At 58.1% G+C, this 21170-nt stretch overlaps 2 protein-coding genes across 16 annotated transcripts in view; one reads left to right on the top strand and one right to left on the bottom strand.

Annotated features, from left to right (window-relative positions):
* Positions 1-303: 303 nt before the first annotated feature.
* Positions 304-4066, top strand: CCDC24 (coiled-coil domain containing 24). Of its 9 annotated transcripts, none has more exons than XM_024760385.1 (9): positions 304-576; positions 799-986; positions 1128-1244; positions 1934-2011; positions 2605-2659; positions 3134-3203; positions 3323-3393; positions 3477-3665; positions 3935-4066. In XM_024760385.1, the coding sequence occupies exons 1-9, from the start codon at positions 451-453 to the stop codon at positions 4064-4066; spliced, it is 1026 nt and encodes a 341-aa protein (XP_024616153.1). In that variant the 5' UTR covers positions 304-450. The 9 variants fall into 9 exon arrangements, with proteins under 9 accessions (XP_024616153.1, XP_024616157.1, XP_024616154.1 ...); XM_024760389.1 differs by having other exon boundaries at positions 3315-3393; positions 3935-4055; XM_024760386.1 differs by lacking the exon at positions 3935-4066 and having other exon boundaries at positions 811-986; positions 3477-3872.
* SLC6A9 (solute carrier family 6 member 9) overlaps positions 4023-21170 on the bottom strand; it is a 30372-nt gene continuing 13224 nt past the window's right edge. For 2 of the 7 annotated variants that reach the window (XM_024760371.1, XM_024760377.1), the window contains 12 exons: positions 17519-17675; positions 16804-16935; positions 16139-16409; positions 10300-10432; positions 9970-10104; positions 9770-9873; positions 9126-9363; positions 8901-9035; positions 8695-8794; positions 8505-8605; positions 5428-5598; positions 4024-5306 (listed from right to left, as the gene is read on the bottom strand). In XM_024760371.1, coding sequence (XP_024616139.1) covers positions 5112-5306; positions 5428-5598; positions 8505-8605; positions 8695-8794; positions 8901-9035; positions 9126-9363; positions 9770-9873; positions 9970-10104; positions 10300-10432; positions 16139-16409; positions 16804-16935; positions 17519-17675 — 1872 coding nt within the window. In that variant the 3' untranslated portion in view covers positions 4024-5111. Of the gene's footprint in view, positions 5307-5427; positions 5599-8504; positions 8606-8694; positions 8795-8900; positions 9036-9125; positions 9364-9769; positions 9874-9969; positions 10105-10299; positions 10433-16138; positions 16410-16803; positions 16936-17518; positions 17676-18368; positions 18452-21170 lie in introns of those variants that run through there. The other 5 variants (XM_024760376.1, XM_024760372.1, XM_024760373.1 and 2 more) reach the window with 5 other exon arrangements.

The raw sequence follows: 21170 nt of genomic DNA, 5'->3' as shown, positions 1-21170 counted from the left end.
AAACCACCTACCACGGCTGTGGGTTGGGCTTCGCGAGCCGGCACCGCCCTGGAATGGGCGGGGGCGGGGCCTTATGGGGGAGGGGCTCGGGGCAGCGGGCCCCGTTTCCCGGGTGACGGTCGCGCGGAAGAGGCGGGACTAGGGTCCCAGTCCCGCGGCCTGGCTCCTGAGTACCCGGCCACGGAGAGTCGGCCAGTAGAAGAGAAGGCGCCAGAGATCGGCGGCTCTGCACCGGGCAACTCTAGTCGTAGGGACGGGCGGCAGAACGGGGTGGGGCTGGGGAGAGGATGGCCCGAGCGACAGGCTGGGGGCGTGGCATGTGAGACCAGGAAGGGGTGGGGCGTGTGTGGGCGTGCCCGGCCCTGGGAGACGCGCTGTCTCCCAGTAACCCAGCTCTCCGACCTGCTGTCCGGCAGTCCGCGCGTTGTGGGGTGGCGGTGCGGGCAGGCCATGCCTGGGGACTCTCCGCCGCTGTGGGAGCTGGTGGAAGAGCACGTTCCGCTCCCGGAGCGGCCCGAAGTGAAGAGGATTCTAGGGGAGACGACGGTGGACCTGAGCCTGGAGCTGCGGGCAGAGGTGGGGCGTGGGAATGTGGGCCCCACTCCAGGCCTGTCCCACGACTTGGGTGATTTCCTCATCTCCTCCGGGTCCCTGGCTCTGCCCGGTAACTTTCGAGCTCTTGTCGGATCTCACTGTCCGCCCAGCGCTCTGGCTACCAGTTTAACTCTGCACTGCCCCTCACTCCCCTAGCTCCCCTTCCTCCCCTTACTTCTCCCCCGCAGTCGCAAGGGGTCCCAGCTCTCCTTGCAGGTGGTGGTGCTACGATCACTGCTCCGAGAGGCTCGATCCTTCCAAGCCCCTGGTTCGCGCCCCACCTCTGACCTCTCCTCCCTTCTGGCACCACCGCCCCTCCTAAGAGACCTCGTGCGCCAGGAACTGCGGCAGCTGCTCCAAGGTCTCCGCGGGAAGGCCATCTGTGAGGGCAGGTTGGAGCCTCAGACCTGGGGCAGGGCCCTGTCTCCAGAACTCAGATGGGCTAGCCCTGAAATTGACAAGGGGCCAGGGTCGCCTTTCCTGTGGTTCCCTGGAAGGAGCCCCTGAGTGTCCCCCGTGTGCACCTTCTGCAGGGACCAGACCCAGGCTTGGGTCCAGTATAGCCCCGGGGTCCTGCGCTTTGCCTTGGAGGAGCCCAGGCGTGATTTGCCAGAGCAGGGGATATTCCGCCTGAGAGCTGGTGAGCCCAGGTATAGTGGTAGGAAAGGAGGGGTCTGTTCCCGCTTGGCAGAGACCCCAGCCAACTGGCGGGTCCCACCTGCCGGTATGGAGGAGCTCCTGGTCTGGGACTGGATTCTTCTACAGCCACTTGTTGTAGGGATCAGCACATGAGGGCTGCAGGCCCAGGAGACATGTACCAAGCCTGGAAGCTTGGTTTGATCTGGGTCTTAGAGCATGAGGAACAAACTTCCAGACAGATGAAAAGAGAAGAGCTTTGCAGGAAGAGGGAGCACTACACGCAGACATGGGTGGAAGGAAAGGCTTCATCCAATGGTCCGTTGTTCCTCTGGCCTGGAGAACAGCCGCAAGGGCTGAGCTAGAGAGGGCTGGGGACTGCACGAGATAAATGAGCAGCAGCGTGTTCATCACTGAATGGCAGCAACTTATTTGTCACACATCCTTAGGAAGTGGGTGACGTCCCCATTTTGCAGATGAGGAAACTAAAGCTCAGAACGAATGATTGATTTGTCCAAGCTCACACACAGTGAAGGGTGGCAGAGCCCATTTGCAAACCCAGGCTCCAGAACTCCTCCTCTTAGTACCATCTTATGTTGCCTTTGTGAGAAAACACACAAAATTGTCTAGGAGAAATGGCATTTGTGTCCTGAAGGCCTGGGGTGAAGCAACACGGGAGAGTGATGTTGACTTCATCTGCCAGCAGCTGTCACAGGGACCTCAGCGTCATCAAGGACCAACTGAACGTGTCCCACGTTGACCAGGTTGCCGGATACCTGCGGTGAGGCCCCTGAGTGTGTGCAGTGGGGGTCGAGACAAGGAGGGTGGGACGGGGGATGGATCCTAACGTACTGGGACTATGAGGAAGGAGGAGGGAGGCAGCATACCTGATGGGGAGACCCAGGAGAGTAGGGCTGAGAGGTGGAAGGGGCAGGGTGCTGGTGAGGTTGCTGCCAGGAAGTAGCCAAGTAGGGATGCCAGCAGGGGCCTTGGCCTGAGGACTTTTATCCTGGGGTGTGGGAGAGAGATGGACCACAGAAGAGTCTTTTAAACAGGGGAAGGGCTGTGATCTGGGGGAGAATGGAGGCAGGAGGACTTGCAGGCCCAATACTGTCGTAAAGAAGAGAGAATGGGGCCCCCCAGCGTGGGCGCTGGGAGGCGGGCTAGGAGAGGACACGTCCTGCCCTGGAAGAGGCCGGCGGGGCTGCAAGGCCGTGCTGGGATTGCACTTGGGCAGCAGAGGGAGAGGTGGGCTGAGAAAGGAGGGCCTAGAGGGAACTCCTGGTAAGGCTGGAGGCTGGGTCTGTGTGGCGGGCTCTGCTGTGACCCGGGCCTGCAGCACTGCTGCCGGTGCCGCACTCCCCCATGTCCCAGGGCCCTCCTGGAGGAGGAGTGTCGCAAGTTGAAGAGGGAGATTGCCATCCTGCAGGTGAGCGGCAGCCCTGGGCCTCCCCACCCTCAGAGCCCTTCTGCTGAACCTAGACACACCCGTCTCTCACCTGGTGTGTGAGATCCACATACACGTGTGTGTATGTGTGTGCAAAGATTGTGTGATTCCTCTGTCCATTTCTCCTGTATGCACACACACCGTACGTGTGAATCCAGATTCTGGTTGAGTCCCTAAGTCCAAGGTCGGCAGTTTTAGATTAACCTGCTGGATTTGCCCCTGGTCTTTTGCCTCCTTCTCTTCCCCATGTCTGGGTTCGGGCCTGCCACTACCTTGCCAAGCTCAGCTTTTCAGGGAGGCTGGTGTTCCTCTCAGGAGTGTCCTCAGGTGGCTGGGATAAGGAGGCTGCATGGGGTGGTTCCTGGGCCCCACCATGGGTATCTTGGCCTCTGCATCCTGCCCCGCCCCACCCCGCCCCTGCCGTAAGGCTGGGCACTGAGCCAGCTCTCCCTGCAGCGCCGCCTGGAAGAGGAGTATACAGGGACCCCTTGGCCCTCTGAGGCAACCCTAGAGCCCACCCTGGCAGGTGAGGACCCTGAGCAGGCCCCAGAGCACCCAGCCTCCTGTCCCTGTCCCGCTCTTGTACACACACCCTGGAATTGCCGAGTGCTGTGTCTCAGCTAGACCTCTCCTCCAGAGCTACAGGAACAGAAGGCAGCCATGCAACAGGAGCTGCGGGCACCTCTGACGCCTTCCTGTGTCTCCCCCGGTCACAGGTAAACCAGAGCAGGTGGACAGCTGGACGGGGTGGGCTAAGCGTCAGGCCATGGCCCCCTCACAGCTACTCCCTCCTGTTCAGGCTGCAGCCCTTGGAGTCCTCCAGCCAGGGCCTCGGACCACTGCCTTGCTTCCGTGGGGCTGCTGGAGTTTGGGCCAGGCCTCTCCAGTGCCACCTGCCCTCTCCTCCTCTGGAGCGCTGCCCCAAACCTCAAGGCCTGGCCACCACCTGCCGCTGGGGACGGAAGCTTCAGTGCAGCCCCAGAAAAAGGCCAGCTTCCACTCCGATGTCCAGTGTGGCGCCCCAGGCCCCAACCTGAAGGGCTGGGCAGGAAGGAGACTTCCGCTTCTGCTGGAACTCGCCCTGTCTGCTGCTGACACCTCTCAGCTGCCATGGCCCAGCCCACTTTAGATCTAGTCTTGGATGAGCCCTCACCGGGATTCCAAGGCTGCCTGTCTGTCTGGTCCTCACCCTACCCCCTTGCCTGGTCCTTGGTGTCTGGTCCTGACCATCACAGCCTCTGGCCTTTCTCTTCCCAGGCATCCCTCAAAGGCCTGGCAAGAAGAGGTCTCATCCCAGCCCTGACTCTCGTCCCCATGGGGGACCCAGACAAAGCACAGCAGCGGCTCAGAGACAGGAATAGAAACTTCATTAAAATCTATGGACTTTAAAATCCTAGTGGTGCACGGATGGGCAGGGGTGGGCGGCGCACCGTTATTGCTACAGAGGATTAGAGGCGGCTCTTCTGGGGTTGTCACTGCACAGAGGGGTACAGAGGACGGACAAACGGATACTGCAGGGCTTGGGGGAAGGAGCTCTGGCTCCAGAGAGGGGGTGGGGCACGCCGGCTGGGGTCATTTGGCACGTGAACAAGGGCAGCCCATTTTGGGAAGACTGGGCCTTTAGCCTGGCAGAGGGAGGGCAAGGGGGTGTCACGTAGGGTCCCCTTCTCCAGGGCTCTGGGCTCAAGCCTCCTGCTGAACATCACCCCACCCCTTTCCCCAGAAACGAGTTCTTTGGGCAGGCTGTTGGGTCATAGGCCTCTGCTGGCTGGCCCTACAGCCAGTGCTGGGAGGTGGCGCAGAGACCCCAGAGCAGCTGAGTGAGGTGCAGGCAGGCCTGGAAGACAGATTGGGCCCGAGGCCAAGGGCAAGGGGGTGGCAACCACAGATAATACAATTTTTACAAAAATAATTACACAGACAAACAGGGCTGGGGTTACAGCCTGACGTGTAACACTGTACCGCCCCCTAGCCCCTTACCCTGCCTCCAGGTAGGAAGATCCAAACCTGCCTGGGCAGAGGCTGGGGTCTGCTCCTGGGGGCAGGAACACTGGTCAGGAGGCTGAAGGCTCGGGGAGGGGGACAGGTAGGGGGCCCACCCGGAACCTTAGCTCAGGGCAACGTGTGGGGGCATCAGAGGCCACATAAAGTCCAGCTGCCTCTGGGGACCTGGCCTGAGACCCCTCCAAAGTGCTTTGGGCCCCCCAGCAACCCTCCCATCACTCACGCCCCCCAGCTGCCATCTTGGCATCCAAAGGACCTGTAAACACTAGGGACACGAGCACGAATGACCACGCTAGCAGTGGTGGCCAAGGTGACAGGAGCCGCCCTGGTCCGGGCGTGGAGGGGCAGGCGGTGACACCTGTCCACCGCCTCCCCAGTCTCTGTGGCGGGAGCACGGGGCGGGGGTGGGGCACTCCCCCGGCAGTTGTGCTCATATCCGGGAGTCCTGCAGACGGCTGGAGCCGTTACTTCCCACCGTGGGGATCTGGGCCTTGTCTGGGTGCAGCGGCTGGACCTCAAGCCCGTCTTCAGGAGAGGGTGGAATGGTGCGGGCATAGCGCCCCGTTCGGTGCTCCAGGAGGGCGGGCCCCCAGTCTCTGCTTGGCTTGGTTGCATTTTTCAGACGCTGCAGGAGAGGTAGGCATGGTTGGGGGCGGGGTGGGCATGGTCATCAGAAGGGAGCCCTGAAGCCCCATACATCCACCCCCTCCTGTTTCACCTGGCTGCCCCCTGCCCCCACCCCTCACCTGGAGGAGGGTATCCCCATCTGTGCGGCAGAGCTGGTACAGGGCGTAGAGTGGAATGCAAATGACAGAGGACAGAGCCATGAGGAAGCCGATGGCCACAGCCCAGCCTGGATACTGGTAGTGGTTGTAGGTAATTGGCTGGTACTGGATCACCGTGAAGATGAGAATGAACTGCAGAGAGTGGGGGACGGGAGTGGGCGTGAGTCCTGCCCAGCCCCACCCAGGCCTCAGGCCTCCTATCTGCACCCCCTCCCTCCCTCTCCAGTTTCCCAAACTAGAAAGAGGCATTTTGGGGAGGGCGGGGGTGACGTCAACGTTTGGGTAGTGGAAGAAGCTGACGGAACCAGGGGTCCAGGGTATGATGGGCAGGTGGCCACGGTGGAAGGGGAGAGGTCTGTCTTCTGCATAATCCTGAACCAGCCAGGGAGCCACTCAGCTGCCGTGGCCCTTGGAAGTCAGTTCTGCTCAAAGACTCGCAATGGCCCTGCATTGCCTGCTGAAGCAAGGCCAAATCCCTGGCCTTTAGGGCCTTCTCCGCCTCACATCAAGACCTCGGCTTATCTTTCTGGACTTACTGTCTCAGTGTCTCTGCTACACCCAGCGTTTCCCACCCTTCTTACTGTGGAGGATCCTCTTTTGCATCTTCCTCTGTCAAACCCTATGCAAATGCCACCTCCTTCAAGAAGCCTCCACTGATTTCCAGTCTCCTCTTCCTGAAAGGGCTTTAGTGGCATTTTCCATCTACTAAGCATTTTATGGGTGTTTCCCCCAGACCTGGGAGCTCCTGGGATTGCATCAGCTCTGGGTCTCCAGTGCCCAGCACAGTGCCTGGCACAATCTCGTGTGCTGATCTGAACTGACTTATGCAAGGAGGTGGGAGTAATGGGGGAGAGGAAAGGGCAAAGTCCTGCCAGTCTGTGGCTGTGGAGACAGTGACAGACAGCCTGGGGAGGCTCCAAAGGCTAGAAATCATGAGTGCCAGGCTGGGGATGCTCTCGGGAACCGCTTTGGAAAGAGATGAGGGACATGGGAAATAAAGCCTGGGGTTCCAGTAACGAAAAAACTAAAGTTAGCAGAAAGATGGGCAGGTGGCTCATGGGCCACCCAGAGGAGCCGGGGCAGTGGATGCCACTTGCCAGGAGGGCTCAGCATCCACCCTGAGCCCTCAGTTGTGTCCTGGAGCTCAGGCCCCTCCAGCCTTCTGGGTGACCAAATTCTAGAAGGCAAGACCCATATCCATTCAGGGGTGGGTGGGCCCCTCCTAGGACGCTGCACACACAGGAGCTTAGAGCAAGTTTTCTGAATGGAATTAGATCCTGATCTAAGGTGTGGATAAATTCTTTAAAAAAAAATTCTTTTTTAGGTTTTTGGCCACACCCCACAGCACGTGGGATCTTAGTTCCCCGACCAGGGATCAAACCCACGCCTCCTGCATTGGAAGGCAGAGTCTTAACCACTGGACCGCTGGGGAAGTCCCGATAAATTCTTTATTTGAGCTGATAGAAGGATGGAGTTTGTCAAAAAAAGACCTTTTCAGCAATATAAAGAAGTAAAGCCCCCAAAGAAAACCAACAGCTCAGAAACACGTGTCCACAGAGCCTGGCATCCTCACCTGAAGGTGGCTCCAGCCTGGCTTTCTGGGCACAGAGAGGGCGCTGCCGGCTTTGACTCAATCTCGTGGAGACACTGGACCCAGGGCCCTTCCTGCCTCCTGCCCTGCCTGGGCGGTGCCCTGGGTCTCCGAGTAGGGCAGCAGCCTCCCGGGAGCCGTGGAGGATGAGCTCCCCTGGGGCAGGCCCTGGGCCAAAGCCACAACCCTCAAGGGCACGGCGCTTGGCTGGCATCTACCCTCCCCTCCTCCCACCCCTTACAGGAGACTTCCGTTGCTCCTGTTTCAAAGCTGGGCCGGTGGCCAGAGCTGGTGCCTGCGCCAGGCTCGGGAAGATCCCACACCCCATGTGACAGAGGCCTCAGCCCTCAGGGGCCTTTTATTCAGAAACATGAGCCACAGTGGAAATCCGGTGCTGACCTCTGTGGCACACGGGAGCTGGCATGACGGGGGCACGACTCCGGACCCTGCCCTGGCCACTTGGCTGACCCCTCCGTCGCTCAGAGATGGCTCTGCCTCTTCTCTGTGGAGGGACCATTACACTAGCAAATCCCTTTTGCCCCCCATTTCTCACCCTGAGCCTAAAGGAGCAAAATCAGAGGGTTTTTAGTCCATAGACCACCCCTCCTCCTGCACTTGTTTCTAGTGTAGCACGGGCCCAGCACACAGGCTCCAGATCAGACTACCTGCTTTGCATGAGGGCTCTGCCTCTTAGAAGCTGTGTAGCCTTGGATCAATTACTTAACATTTCGGTGCCTCAGTTTCCTCATCTGTAAAGTGGAGATCATAACGATACCTTGGAGAGTTGTATCACATGACTCAATATATGGTTCCCGGCCGCGGTGGGAGTTCCCTCCACCATTTCAGCTCCCTGATGGGAGTTTCCCAGGTGTTGAATACTGGTGGAAACCCAGAATCCCTCCTCCCAAGCCGGCCCACTCCAGTGCCTGGAAGGCTTACGAGGGTGTCCCGGATCCTGAGCTGACATCTGACTTGTACAGCCTGCTTCTGCAACATGCATTCACACCACATGCCCTGAGTACTCTGAGCACCTTGGCTATCAGGGACTGGAGACAGGAGCTCAGCGAGGCTGACGGAGGCTGACACCACTGTCAATCATGGTTCCCGAGGCTCCTCTGGGAATGCCAGGCGGGAACACCAGGGAGGGAGGGCCGGCTCTCAGCTGCTGCCAGCCTGCTTAACCCTTCCGAAGCTGGGCACTGTCTTCAAATAAACGGCCCTGTACTCCCTTCCTAACCCAAGGCCAGGGCCTGGGTGGTTCTGAGTCTCCACACACCTGTCTGACTCTATGCAACCTTGCTCGGACCCCCAGTGGTCAGATTTGTGGGTGTGGAGCCTCCATGGGGAGCTCTGGCCAGATGGATGGGCTCTTGCTCTCCCTTTGCCGGTTCCCAAGAGAAGGACGCTTGCCACAGGGCAGCAGGGGAGGGACCACTGAGGAACTTACAAAGATGATAGCTGGAGAGACGAAGCGCCAGCAGATCTGGAAGAAGAGGGGCGGTGGGAATCCCAGCATCATCTGGATGTCCTGGAAGTAGTTGTGGTGCCCTGGAGAGAGGGAGGTCAGCAGGCCCGCAGGACAGCGTGGGCAGGCCAAGGGCCGGGACACGGGAGGCCACGTAAGCTTGGGCACTTACCGTAAATGTACATGATGGACACACACATGATGCAGGAGATGACGACCAAAGAGAAGCTGGCCGCGTAGTTGTCCATCAGCAGCAACCAGTAGATGCCTGCCTGCAGGCCAGTGGGCAGCTGAGTCCAGAGTGCCCGAGGCTACGCTCCCCCCTTGTTAAGCCCCATACCCTGGCAACTCTGGCCTAGCCTTTCCCTCGGTTCTTACCTGGCTGGTGAGGGGGATGCCCAGCAGGAAGCCAGCCACAGCCACGCCCAAGGTCACATAAGTCTTTTTCTGCAGGATCCACTCATTCCCTACCTCATCCACAATGGCCGTGACCAGCGTCTCTAGGAGGCAGAACTGCAGGATACAGCCATCAGAGCAGGGGCCCGACCTCCGCCCCTGCCTCCTCCCTCCCCGAGCCACAGGCCCATGTCCTGCACCTCGTACCTGAGTGCCCAGCCCCAGCAAGATGAGCATGAAGAAGAAGAGCAGGGACCAGAGCGGGGAGATGGGTAGCAGGGTGAGGGCCTCAGGGTATGCTACGAAGGCCAGGCCCGGGCCGTGGTCTGCCACGCGCGACACGTCCACACCCAGGTGACTGGCCATGAAGCCCAGGATGGAGAAGATGACAAAGCCGGCGTAGACGCTGGTGGCACAGTTAGTGATGCTGATGACGACACTGTCCCTGATGGGGAGGAAACCAGGCAGAGTCAGGACACGCACCTTAGGTCCCCCTGCCCACTTTGGGCCAAGAGACTTGGAGACAGAGAAAGTTCTAGGAACAAAGGTGCCCCCAATCTCTTTTCTGGTCTGCTCTGGGCCTCTTTAAGTGGGCCTGAGGCTCCTGAGTCCTCACAGAGCCCTGGGGCATCACCGCCTTCACCTCTCCTCTCTTCTGCCAAAGCTCTCTCCATTCTGCAACGACTGGACCCGGACCCCGCGTTGCCAGGCTCTCAAGGCCGTGAATGGAAGGGAGGGCCCTGGTGGGCCAGGAGGCTGCACTGGACCTGGTGGGTCTGGGGGAGCCGGGGTCAGGCTGCAGAGAGGGTAGGAACTGGGGGCAGCCCCAGGGCTGGAAGGGAGAGTCTCACCGGTAACAGTTGTTGTGGAACTTGTTGTAGGAAGCCATGGTGATGAGGCCGCCCCACGCGCAGCCCAGCGAGTAGAAGATCTGGGAGGCGGCATCCCCCCAGACCTGCGGGAGGGATGGGCCGGTGAGGAGCTGTGGTCAGGGGCTGGCACCTCCCTGCCTCTCCCCGGCCCTCTAGGTCCCCCTCCGTCCACAGCCCACCTTGGCCTCCAGGATCTTGTCCCACTGTGGGGTCAGGTAGTACATGATGCCCGTGAAGGCTCCTTCCAGGGTCACGCCACGGATGAACAGGATGGTCAGCACCACATAGGGAAATGTGGCCGTAAAGTACACCACCTGGGTGCGAGAGGGGCCCTGCTGGACTCCTCTGGGCTCTTCCTGCCCCCTCAACCACCACTGGTCCTCTGGTCCCTCTTCCCCTCCCATATCCTTTCATCACTCCCCCACCCACCCCTCCACACACAAAACCCAGGTAGGGGAGGCAGGATATCTCTGGGTGGGCACAGACCCTGCTGGGGGAGGGGTACTTACTTTCCCTGAAGACTTGACCCCTCGGATGAGGCAGAGGAAGACGACCACCCAGGAGACACCCAGGCAGCCAAGGAGCGGCAGTCGCACCTCCCCGAAGTTTCCGATGTCATCTGACAGCTTCAGCACATAGAGCCTGGAAAGGGGATACTTTGTCACTGATGGCCAGCCCCGCCACCCAGCAACAAACTCCCAAGGCCAGGGCCCAGTCTGGCAGCTCCCTCCTTTCTCACGAAGTCCCAGCAGCCGGCTGATGTGAGATGGGAGCGTCTGTGAGGCGCCAGCCCCGGCAGGCCCAGCCCCCTCTGCCTGCTTCCTCTCCCGGGACCCTCAAGGGCACCTGCAGGCCACACCCTGGTCCTGGGCCAGCCTCTTCAGCCCCTGGGTGTGAAGGTCTCCCTGTCCCTGCTCAGACCCAGCCCAGGCCCTTGCTTGTGTGTTTCTCCCTTCAGGAATGCCCTCTCCTCCAGACTAGACACACCCTATCTGGCGTCACCTCCTCCAGGAAGCCTTCTGTGATCTTTTCACTCACACTAGTCCTCCAGCTCTGATGAACAGAGGGAGGCAGTGGAGGACTGAGTAAAGATGGGGGCTCCAGAGCACGCAGGCCCAGACTTGAACCTACGTATGTGTGGCTCTTCCTGGCGCCCTGTGCCATGCCAGCTGTGCTCTTTCAATCAACTGGACGTTTATGTGCCAGGCCCTTGCTAGATGCTGGGCATGTAGACCTGGATCAGGCATTGTGGGTGCTGCCAGGAGGAGTGCCTCAACCCCATGGGGAGGAGCACACTGGAAGTCTTCCTGGAAGAGGTGAAGCTTGAGCCAAAGTTCGAGGGATGGGGAGGAGGTGGGTGAAGAGGAGTGGAAGTGTATGCCAGGCTGAGGGAATAGCACGCAGCAGGACAGGGGTCAGGAACCAGCAGAGCCCCGCCTGGGCATGTCAGTAGCTCAGGAAGGCTGGAGGAGAAGAGGGAAGGGAATAAAGAAGGATGAAGATAGGAAGGGACCAGACCAAGAGAAGCTGCGAAGTCAAGGCTGAGAAGTTTGGATTTTATTCTGAGAACAATGAGAAGCTTCTGGAGGGTTTTTAGAAGAGCACTCTCAGGGTCTCTCCTTGGCTCAAAGCCTTGCAGCAGCTCCCATCTCTCGCCATGGAAAAACCAAAGTCCTTACGGTGGCTACAGAGCCCTACATGATCCATTACCTCCTGCCATCTCTCGGATCTCCTCTCCTCCTGCTCTCCCCCTTGCTCACTGGCTCCAGCTGCACTGGGCTCCTTGCTGTTCTTTAAATGTGCCGGGCATGCTCCCACCTTTGCACATGCTATTCCCTATTTGCAGTCCCCTTTCCCCAAATCTCCACATGTCCACATGGGTGTGAGACCTGTGCAGGCACACAGGACCCCATGCTTAGAAGGGCCCTGTGCTTGGTTTAATGCCCTGCCATTGTCATCTTGAAATTCTTAATTCATTTGAAGTAGGGGCCCCATCTTTTCATTTTGCAGTGGGCCCCACAAATTATGCAGCTGGGCTTGTCCACGTGGCTCCCGCCCTCTTTACTTCCTTCAGGGCTTCACTCAGGTGTCCTCTTTGCAAAGGAGCCTACTCTGGCACACCTGATTAAACCTGCCACCCTGGCCCCAGCCTGGCACACCTTACCCCCTTCTCTGCTATATTTTCCTCCACAGCACATCTCTTTCTATCACACTGTACATTCTACTATTTAGTTTGTCATCTGCCCTCTGAAGGCTGGGGTTTTTGTCTGTTTTGTTCACTGTTGTATCCCCCAGTGCTTAGCACAGTGCCTGGCACAGAGCAGTGCCCAATAAATATTTGTTGAATGCATGAATGAACGCACGTGATGGAAAATGGACTGAGAACTATAAAGGGGAGAACCTGGAGGGGAACTGGCTTGGTTGTTGGAGTTGTCCAGGCTAGAAGTGATGAGCAAGAGACAAACTCTTGAGCCTCAGTTTCCTCATCTGCAAAATGGGCATCATAACACCAACCTAGGATAATTTGTAGAGAAATTTAGGTAAATACAGTCTCCTTTCTTTCCCTTCCTCCAGCAAGGGTCTCTCAGCGTAGCTCATAGGCTGTCCTCTAGTCTTAGCTATTTTTACTTTTTTTTTTCCAAATCAGTTCTCAAACCTCATGACAACATGTTTAATGCCTTGCGAGGGGTTGTCACTCCGGCCCCTCATGGGACAATGTTGCCAGGCCTGGGACTTGGTGTTTGCTTGGTCAGCCTGCCTGGCTGTTAAGACTTGCAAGCACCTTGTCCTCCCTCCTCTGCCTCCAATCTTCCCCCAGGCCGCCGTACACATTGTGACCTGCAGAGGGCGGTGTCCAACACGCCCCTCTCCTGTCCAACTCCCGCCGTAGCGCTGGTTCATTCAACGGGCCACGCCCTGGGCTGGAACCTTTCCAGGCTCTTAGTCCACGGGGGAACTAAAGACAAAGGGATGGAGAGGTTCCCCCCAAGGAGAGGCTCCTGGACCCCTGCAGCTGTGCTTTCCAATCCTTTTCCCTTCGCGGCATGCAGAAAAAATATTTTGGGCCCGTAAGGGCAAATCGACAAGGTCCCTCAAAGTAAGGCAGCAGGGCTGGGGACTCTGGGCTGCCCAAGCGCCACTGGACTGGCACACTATTTAGGGCGCATCGTGTTGGGAGGCTCTGCCTTCCAGAATAGCCATCGGGTCCTACTGCTACAGCCGAGAGTCGCTTTACTTTAAGCAACAGCGTTCAAAGTAAAGAAACCATTTCTTGTTCAAAAGACTTTTTAAAAACTTTGCTAATTACACCTGTTAAGCTGGTAGCGCTTTATATTATCTTTTATTGCAAGAGTCCAGCATATAATACGAGGGCTTAAAGAGTTTAGAAGGCTAGCCTGGGAACTAAATAATGAACTCTACCTACCTTTTTATAGTACCATATTTAGTGTTTTGTTTTGGTTTTGGACTATGTGCTTTTGAGATCAAACAGCTAACCTTAAAACTTTTGGAACCCCACATATTTACAAGTTGGCTCTCGCATAACATCTCTGGAATTATTCTGCATTATTTTTAAATTTCCCCAACCAGATGGTAAATGCCTTGGAAACAGGACACCCTAATCTATTTCACTGCATCTCCAGCAGTGGCTATCACTGTGCTTACTGAGCACCCATCACTGTTCCTAGTGATTTATGTCGCATCTTTATAACAACAAGAATGATGTCGTAACCACGCCCGCTTAACGGATGAACAGCTGAGACTTAAGAGAGTTTTGGTGACCTCCCAAGTCCACGCAGCTGGTAAGTGGCAGAGCCAGGATTTGAGTGAGGTCTGTGTGGCTCCGGGGCTGCCATGAAGACACCAGGAGAGGGGTGCTGGGATCCAAGTCCCACTGGGTGTCAGGTGTCTGCTGGGGAGATGAGAGGGCATGTCCTGAGCTTAGGGCCTGCCTAGCAGGCGTTAGACCAGCACACAGAGGACTGTAAGACAAGGTTGTGAAGGGGTGGTGAAGGAGGGGAAGACTGTGGGCCCAACGGTGAGCAAGAGGCAGACGTGGGCTCAGAAATCTGCCCTGGGAGCTTCTCTTGCTTTAGAGGAGTCACTTAATCTTTCTTTTGACTTGTTTGTTCACCTGTAAAATGGGAATATTTTATAAAACCTGCACCCACTACCTAACAGCGTTGCTGTGGGGCTCAAATGAGATCGTGCAGCTTTCCGGAGGGACGCTGGAGAGTGTGGACCAAGAATGCCTGTAGAGTATCATTGGCCTAATTCACACTAGGCACCAGGCACAGAGAGGCATGTGTATCCTGACACAGCATTGCTGCCTAGTTCGTTAACCTCTGAGCATAAGTCTGAATCTGAAAAACAGGGATAATATCATGTAAGAGAATATGCTTGGCACATAGTAGCTGCCCGAGAAATGGGGGTGCTTGCTCGCCTCACCTCCTTGCTGACGCCTTCTGGGGCAGCCCTCTCAAGGGTCATTTCCCCAGGCTCTCCAGGAGGGGGCGGCAGGGAGCCATCCTTCAAGGAAGGAGTACTGCCTGGGACAAGCAGCTCCTTAGGGATGCCCGGCTCCAGCCCCGGCTGAGGAGTAGAGTTGAGCTGGCCACCCTGTGGACCTCCTGACCCATGGCTAGTTTTCGTTGAGGGAAATCCCCCTCTAATTGCACTGGATAAAATCTTGTGAGCTTTGCCCTGTAGTGGACCCACCCGTCGGGGAATCCCTGGCAGACGGCCCCTGGGGTGAGAGCTTCTGGAGCATCTCCGGCGTATGGGCGGAGCACTGTGCTTCTGGGAACTTCCAGAAGGTTCACCCCCAGTCTAGATCAAGCTGCCCAGTCCACACCATGCCTCAAATATAGCAGAATACCTAAATGGGCAGAGTCTGTTTCTTACTCCCTGCTCTGTCCCCACTCTGAGTGCTGTGCCTGGTACCTACTAGGAGCTCAGGAAATGACCTGTCCTATGACTGAATGACTTAGGCTGCCCAGAGGTAAATTTTCCCGCCCCTTACTGGGAGGCAACAGCTCTGCTGTCTCCACCACGAGCCCCAAGGGCAGTAACCACATCTTAACCATCTTTGAATGTCTATAGCCCAGCACAGAGGCTGGCACAGGGGAGCTGGGCCCTCAGGGTTTGAGCACTGGGCTTGGGCTTCGAGGATACTGACCTGCTAGGACTTCAAGCATCACTGAGGCCTCGGCCACTCACCCACGGCTCTCCATCACATTGTGGAGAAATCCTCCAACCCTCAGCCTGGCATGAAAAGCTCTGTACCTTACGATGTCTCTGGCCTCTTCTGTCCCAATACTCAGTGTCTCACCTGCCCCCGACCCCAGCTCCAGTTTGCCGCCTCCTGGCCTTGGCTCACCTGCTCACGTCTCTCCCAATCCCTCCTATGTCTCCGTCCCTCCTCTGGGAAGCCTTCTTGATCAGCTCCTCCTGTACCGACCACATCCCTGAATATACCTGCACTGAGGCACCTGCCCCTAAGAGAGGTAACTACCCATCTCCCACCCTGGACTGTGAACTTCTGAGGGCAGGGGCTCAGGGCCATTCATACCCCATGGGCACACAAGGCCCGGCAGGGTGGACGCCATAAATGTTTGCGGAATGAATGAACGACGCCTACCCACCAGTCCACCAAGCCCTCTTCCCATGTGTTCCCCAACAGGACATGGGGAATTTCCTCCAGGATGTCCTGCTGTGCCATCACACCCACCGAGCTGGGACAAGATCTTCCAAACATCTCCAGCAGCAGCTTTCCCTTCAGCCAGCCCCGTGACTCCGTTCTCTGTCACCACGGAGCACAGTGGTGCCAGGCTATCTTTCCTAAGCACAGCCTGATGAGGACAGCCCTGGGCTCAGGAAACTTTCACAGCTTCTTCTGTTCCGCAGCATTAGGTCTGTGATTCATTCTTGTGAGTTCTCCAAGAGGGCTGGTGCTCCTTCCTAGGCTACCTCACGGCCCGTGAGCTCCCCACACACCTGTCACTCTCATCACAACAGGTTCCCCTCAGGCTCAGGACCAGCCCCTGCTCAGCTGGGACCCAGGGCCTCCACTCGTGCTGTTCTCTCCAGGAAGCCACCCCCCTTTTCCCTGACTCTCCTCTGCAGACTTGTCTGACTGCTGGAGCCCTCTCTCCCTCGCTGCCACTGTGTGAGCGTCAGCCCCTCCTGAACCAGGCTGTGAACTCCTTGTACCTCTTCCCGCACCTCTGGCCCCCTCCATTCCTGGTACCCTCCCGAGGCTGCAGACGGTTGCCTGATGGCCAAGGCGAGGGCTGAGTGTTGGCGCCAGGGGTCCCCCCCCCAGAAGCCCAGGTCCCTTGGGGGCCTCACCTCCAGTACTCCTCGCTGGGGCTGGTCCTCTGGAGGGTGTGGTTGAGCGCGTGGGAGAGGTTGCCAGGCAGGGGGGGAGGCCGGGAGCCATTGGTGATGTTGGAGGCATCCAGCACGCCGGCGCAGTCGGGCGTGTTCCAGGGGTTACTGCAGTAGGCCCAGGGCAGCACGGGCGTCATGGACGAGAAGAAGTAGTAGAAGGCGATGCAGATGACCACGTTGTAGTAGATGCCGATGTATGTGGACACCACCATCATGCCGTAGCCCACACCTGGGGGAGGAGAGCGGCAGGAGCAGCCTCACACGTCTAGCTGAAGGAGGCAAGGCTAATTCTGAAGGGCGTGAGAGGCAGGCTTTCATGGAGTGCCACAAAAGAGGCAGCTCAAGGCCTTGGCAGGGGCAAGCTGGGGGGCGAAGGGCCTTTGTGTATGAATGTGGTAGGAAGAGAGCGTGGAGGCCAAGTAAACATGGATCCCAGCATGTGTCCATGGCCTTGGCCATTGATGTGGGCCTCAGGTTAACACCAGTGTCCCATAGGGGTTGGCAGTGTTTATACAGATGGGTGAGTCAGCATGGTCCCCAGAGGCCCGTGTGTGTGTGTGTGTGTGTGTGTGTGTGTGTATGTGTGTGTGTGCGCGCGCGGGCGCACCCCACCCAGGCCTCACCTTTGAACATGGGGCTGATCCTCCACACCCCCAGGCAGCCCTGACTTGCAAACTGGCCGAAGGAGAGCTCCATGAAGAACAGTGGGATCCCACAGAAGGTGAGCATGATGAAGTAGGGGAACATGAAGGCGCCTGGTGGGCGGGGAGAGGGCTGGCTCAGGACGGCTTTGGGGAAATCCCACCCTCTTCCTGCTCAGAACTGACAGCAAAACCTTTGCAACTGGCTGGGCCCCCAGGAGGGTGTGCCACGCACTGGGCCGGAGCCTAAGTCTGAGGCACACTGCTCACCACCTGTCTTTGAACCTGACAGAGGCTCCCAGGAAGTCTGCTCTGAGTCAAACCCAGGGCCCAGAGCCGCCATGTTTGGGTGGGATTTGATGGCTTAACCAAGCAATTTCACACACATTAGTCAATGAGATCCTCAAATATCCCTGAATCATTTGGGTGCGGGGCTGCTGAAACACAGGCAGTATAAAACAGGGAGCCTTGGGAGGTTGGGTTGCTTTTCTCTACCTCTCCTCCCCTCGAGGGAGCAGGCTGCCAGGGTCGGGGGTGCTGCGCCTTAGGTAAAGGGTACCTAAGCCAGGGATGGGGGCAAAGGACATCAGGGCCAGAGGCCAGCCTGTCTGGAGTGTGTGCCGCGGAGGGGGCGGCTGGGCCCCGGGGGGTGGGCTCTATCCACGTGGGTGGACCCTGCCCTGTGCCCGCTGGCTACCTCCCCCGTTGCGATAGCAGAGGTACGGGAAGCGCCAGACATTGCCCAGGCCCACGGCATAGCCCACGCTCGTCAGTACAAACTCGATCTGGTTGCCCCAGTTGCCTCGTTTGAGGTTCTGGTCCTTCTTGGTGGCCTCACTGGGCACAGCACCATTCTGCGGGGACAGGAGAGAAGCTACCATCAGCAAGGCATTTGCACGCGTGGGGCCTGACCCTTTGGGCCTCCCCCAGTGGGGACACCACGGACCCTCCAGACCCCCACCCCACCCTGGGCTTCCCCTCTGCTGGCAGCCGCTGCAGGCAGGCCTGGCAGAGGACGGGAGAGGGAGCAGCGGCCACCGGAGGGTGCTAAGCCGGCCTCCCTCACCAGCCCCCCAGCACACTGTGCCAGGGGCACCAGCCCACCTGAGCAGCTGCTAACGACATCTGAGAGGTGGGACACTGAGAGGGAGCTCGAGTTGAGGGCCCCCTAGCGCCAGCCCCTCCCAAGCCTCCCCTCTCCCCTTTGGGTGAGGATCTGGGAGCAGCTGAGCCACATACCAAGCAGCCAGGCTGGGCTGGGCACAAAGGGGCCTGTGTCCAGACAGCCCCCCCAGCCGCGGCCACCACATCGCCAGGCTGAGCACGCTGCCCACGGCAGGCGGCTGCGGGGGAGGGGACCCGGACCCCTCCCCCAGCTGAAGGCTTTTTCTGGGGGGCACACGGTGGGCAGGGCTGTAGGGTGGGGGAAGGGGGAAGCAACTGAGCTGGGCCAGACCTGGGGAGGGCATTCTGGGGCTCAGGATGGGAGGGCCAGGGGAGCCACGTATATTGCCCATGACAGGGGCGGGGGCCCTGGGGAAGCTGACCTGGGCTGGGGGATGCTGGCCATGAGTTGGGGGGAGGAGACCAGAGTTGTAGGCACCACGCCAGACTTGGAGGACAGACTCTGCTAGGGGAAACAGAGGGAGTGACTCTAGAAAAGGGTCTCTGAGCTGAGAAGAGGTGGGCTGCAGAAGACAGGCTGGTCAGGAGGGGCTGATGAGGGAGTTTGCCCCAAGGGAAGGATGCTGGGCTGGCCTGGGGGAGCTGCGAGGCTGGACTGGGTGGCCTGAAGCCCCACTGAGGACCCTAACCCCACAGTTGGAACTAACCCAGTAAGTTCCTTTATAAGTGAGTGTACCCCTCCCCCATGCCCTGGCCTTTCCACCCCCTACCAGGTGAGCTGGAAACCGAGCCACCCTGAGCCAGAGCCTGAGGGGTCAGAGGTGTCTCATTAAGAGACAGGGACCCCGAGAGTCACCAACAGAGAAGCCCAGAGAGTCCTTGAGTGATGGAGACAGTCTCCCAGAGATGGGCTGTTCTCCTGAGAGAAATGGCCAGGTGTCCCTGGAGGACACCCAGGATCAGAGACACAGCCGCATGGCCTCTGAGGGATGGCACTGCAGTGACGCTGACCCTCAGCTTGAAAGAGACATATTCAAGGACAATAGGCACGCTGGCCAGTAAACAAACGGGCCTGGTGCTTTGACACGCTGTCGGACCCTGACACTGACCAACAGATGCAGAGGGGAGGAGTGGCCTCCCCAGGCCTGCGCCCTCCGGAAAGGCCCATTTAGGAAGGCAGGCACAGGAGGCCCCGGCACCTGGTGGTGGCCCCCCAGCCGTGCATCCCTTGCTCCCACAATGGGTACATCTGGGCGGGGTGCTCTAGGCTTGCACACCACGTGGGCACTACAGCACAGACACCCTTGTCCTGCACACCCAATTAATCATTGCCCGGAGAAGACACCGAGCCTTATACCATCCCAGAAGGTTTGGGGGCACAGTACCAGAAACCGTGGTGCTTCCTTCAAGGAGCACGCAGAGCCAACCGGCAGAGCCTGTGTACTTTCATTCATGCAGCCACGGAGGTTTACGAGCTCCTACTATGTGCCAGGCCCTGCACCAGGCTCAGGGAATTCAGCAGTGAACAAAACACACCCCTACCCACTCAGAGCTAGAAGTCCAGGAGGAAGTAAGCCATCAATGAGATAAACACATAATTTTTATATGCAACTTCAATGTGCCCACAAAGGGGAATTTCTCAAGTCACAAGAGCATGGAAGGATGACAAGGGGTGGGGCTGGGGGCTGGGTGCGGTCGCAGAAGGCCTCCCTGATGAAGGGGCTTGAAGGCCACCTTGTCTCTGGGAGTGGGCGGCTCCCAGTCCCAGTGTGACAGGTCCTTACAGAATCCTGCCTAAGCCTGTCACCACCTCCTAGGGCCTTTTTTTGGGACAGGCCTAGAAATACCTCAGGGTCAGGGGAGGATTTTTTCAGAGGGTGTGAGGCCTGCTTGGGGTAGTTTATCCATTCCCAAACAAATCCCAGCCAAATAGGGCTCCTATATGTTGATCCTACAATAACAGTTTTATTCTGTCCAAGGCTTGTTTACTTAGGGGCACAATGGGGGATTGTGGCAGCTGTGGAGTACATGGGTGGGGTCACGAAGCAGCGGTTACAGCTGTAAAAGAGACAACTGGGGGTCCAGGATAGCCTCATGGGCTGGGCAAGGGCAAAGCCTCTTGCAGAGACCGAGGTCCCCAAGGCCTGAAGTTCAAGGCCTCTCTCCTGGCCCCAGCCCCCTGACCAAGCGCAGTGGGACCAGACTTGGACCTCTGAGGTCTGCTCCTGCCCTGGCATGGAGGGGGCAGGGAGGGTGATGATGCCCCCAGCCAAGTGCCATAGGCGGTAGCTTGACTGAGCCCTCAAGAGCCAGTGGTCACTCCTTTCAAGAGCAGCACACCGCTAAGCCTTGTGCTAACCAGTTCGGCCCTACCGGCTGTGACCTGGGGAGGCCAGAGCCTGGGGGACAGGGGCTTGGAACTGAGGATTGGGCTGTGGCGGGAAGTAACAGGCAACACTAGGGGTCTGCTGTGCAGAAGGAGCTGAAATGATGCCCTGCAAGTGGTACGAGGAGCTCGCGGCAGAAGCAGCACCACCTGCTGCCCAGCCCCGCGGTGCCCCATTCAGGGACGGTGGATGGGATGCTGCCCGGGAGCCTGGTCCGCAGCTAGGCCTCTGACTTTTTTTTTTTTTAACATCTTTATTGGGGTATAATTGCTTTACAATGGTGTGTTAGTTTCTGCTTTATAGCAAAGTGAATCAGTTATACATATGTTCCCATATCTCTTCCCTCTTGCGTCTCCCTCCCTCCCACCCTCCCTATCCCACCCCTCTAGGTGGTCAGAAACCACCTAGCTGATCTCCCTGTGCTATGCGGCTGCTTCCCACTAGCTATCTACCTTACGTTTGGTAGTGTATATATGTCCATGTCACTCTCTCGCTTTGTCACAGCTTACCATTCCCTCTCCCCATATCCTCAAGTCCATTCTCTAGTAGGTCTGTGGCTTTATTCCTGTCTTACCCCTAGGTTCTTCATGACATTTTTTTCCTTAAACTCCATATATATGTGTTAGCATACGGTATTTGTCTTTCTCTTTCTGACTTACTTCACTCTGTATGGCAGACTCTAGGTCCATCCACCTCACTACAAATAGCTCAATTCCAGCGCGGGCTATGTGCAGGCAGCCTGGCTGGTGAGGGCATAGCGCTCAGCAAGGACAGAAGAAGCCAACCTTCCTCCAAGTACACTGGAGGGAAGGGTCCCTCTGTGGGGGGGGGGGGTCC

This window comes from Neophocaena asiaeorientalis, unplaced genomic scaffold (genome assembly GCF_003031525.2).
Source record: "Neophocaena asiaeorientalis asiaeorientalis breed wild unplaced genomic scaffold, Neophocaena_asiaeorientalis_V1.1 scaffold761, whole genome shotgun sequence".
Classification (NCBI taxonomy): domain Eukaryota; kingdom Metazoa; phylum Chordata; class Mammalia; order Artiodactyla; family Phocoenidae; genus Neophocaena; species Neophocaena asiaeorientalis.
This window is presented reverse-complemented; position numbering and strand designations above follow the sequence as displayed.

Excerpts from the sequence above, each read along its gene's own strand:
- CCDC24 (XM_024760383.1), top strand. The coding sequence starts at position 451 with ATGCCTGGGGACTCTCCGCCGCTGTGGGAGCTGGTGGAAGAGCACGTT. Across the intron at positions 2,012-2,604 it reads CAGGTTGCCGGATACCTGCG|GGCCCTCCTGGAGGAGGAGT; the intron begins GTGAGGCCCCTG and ends CCCATGTCCCAG. Across the intron at positions 3,204-3,322 it reads CCTAGAGCCCACCCTGGCAG|GAACAGAAGGCAGCCATGCA; the intron begins GTGAGGACCCTG and ends CCAGAGCTACAG.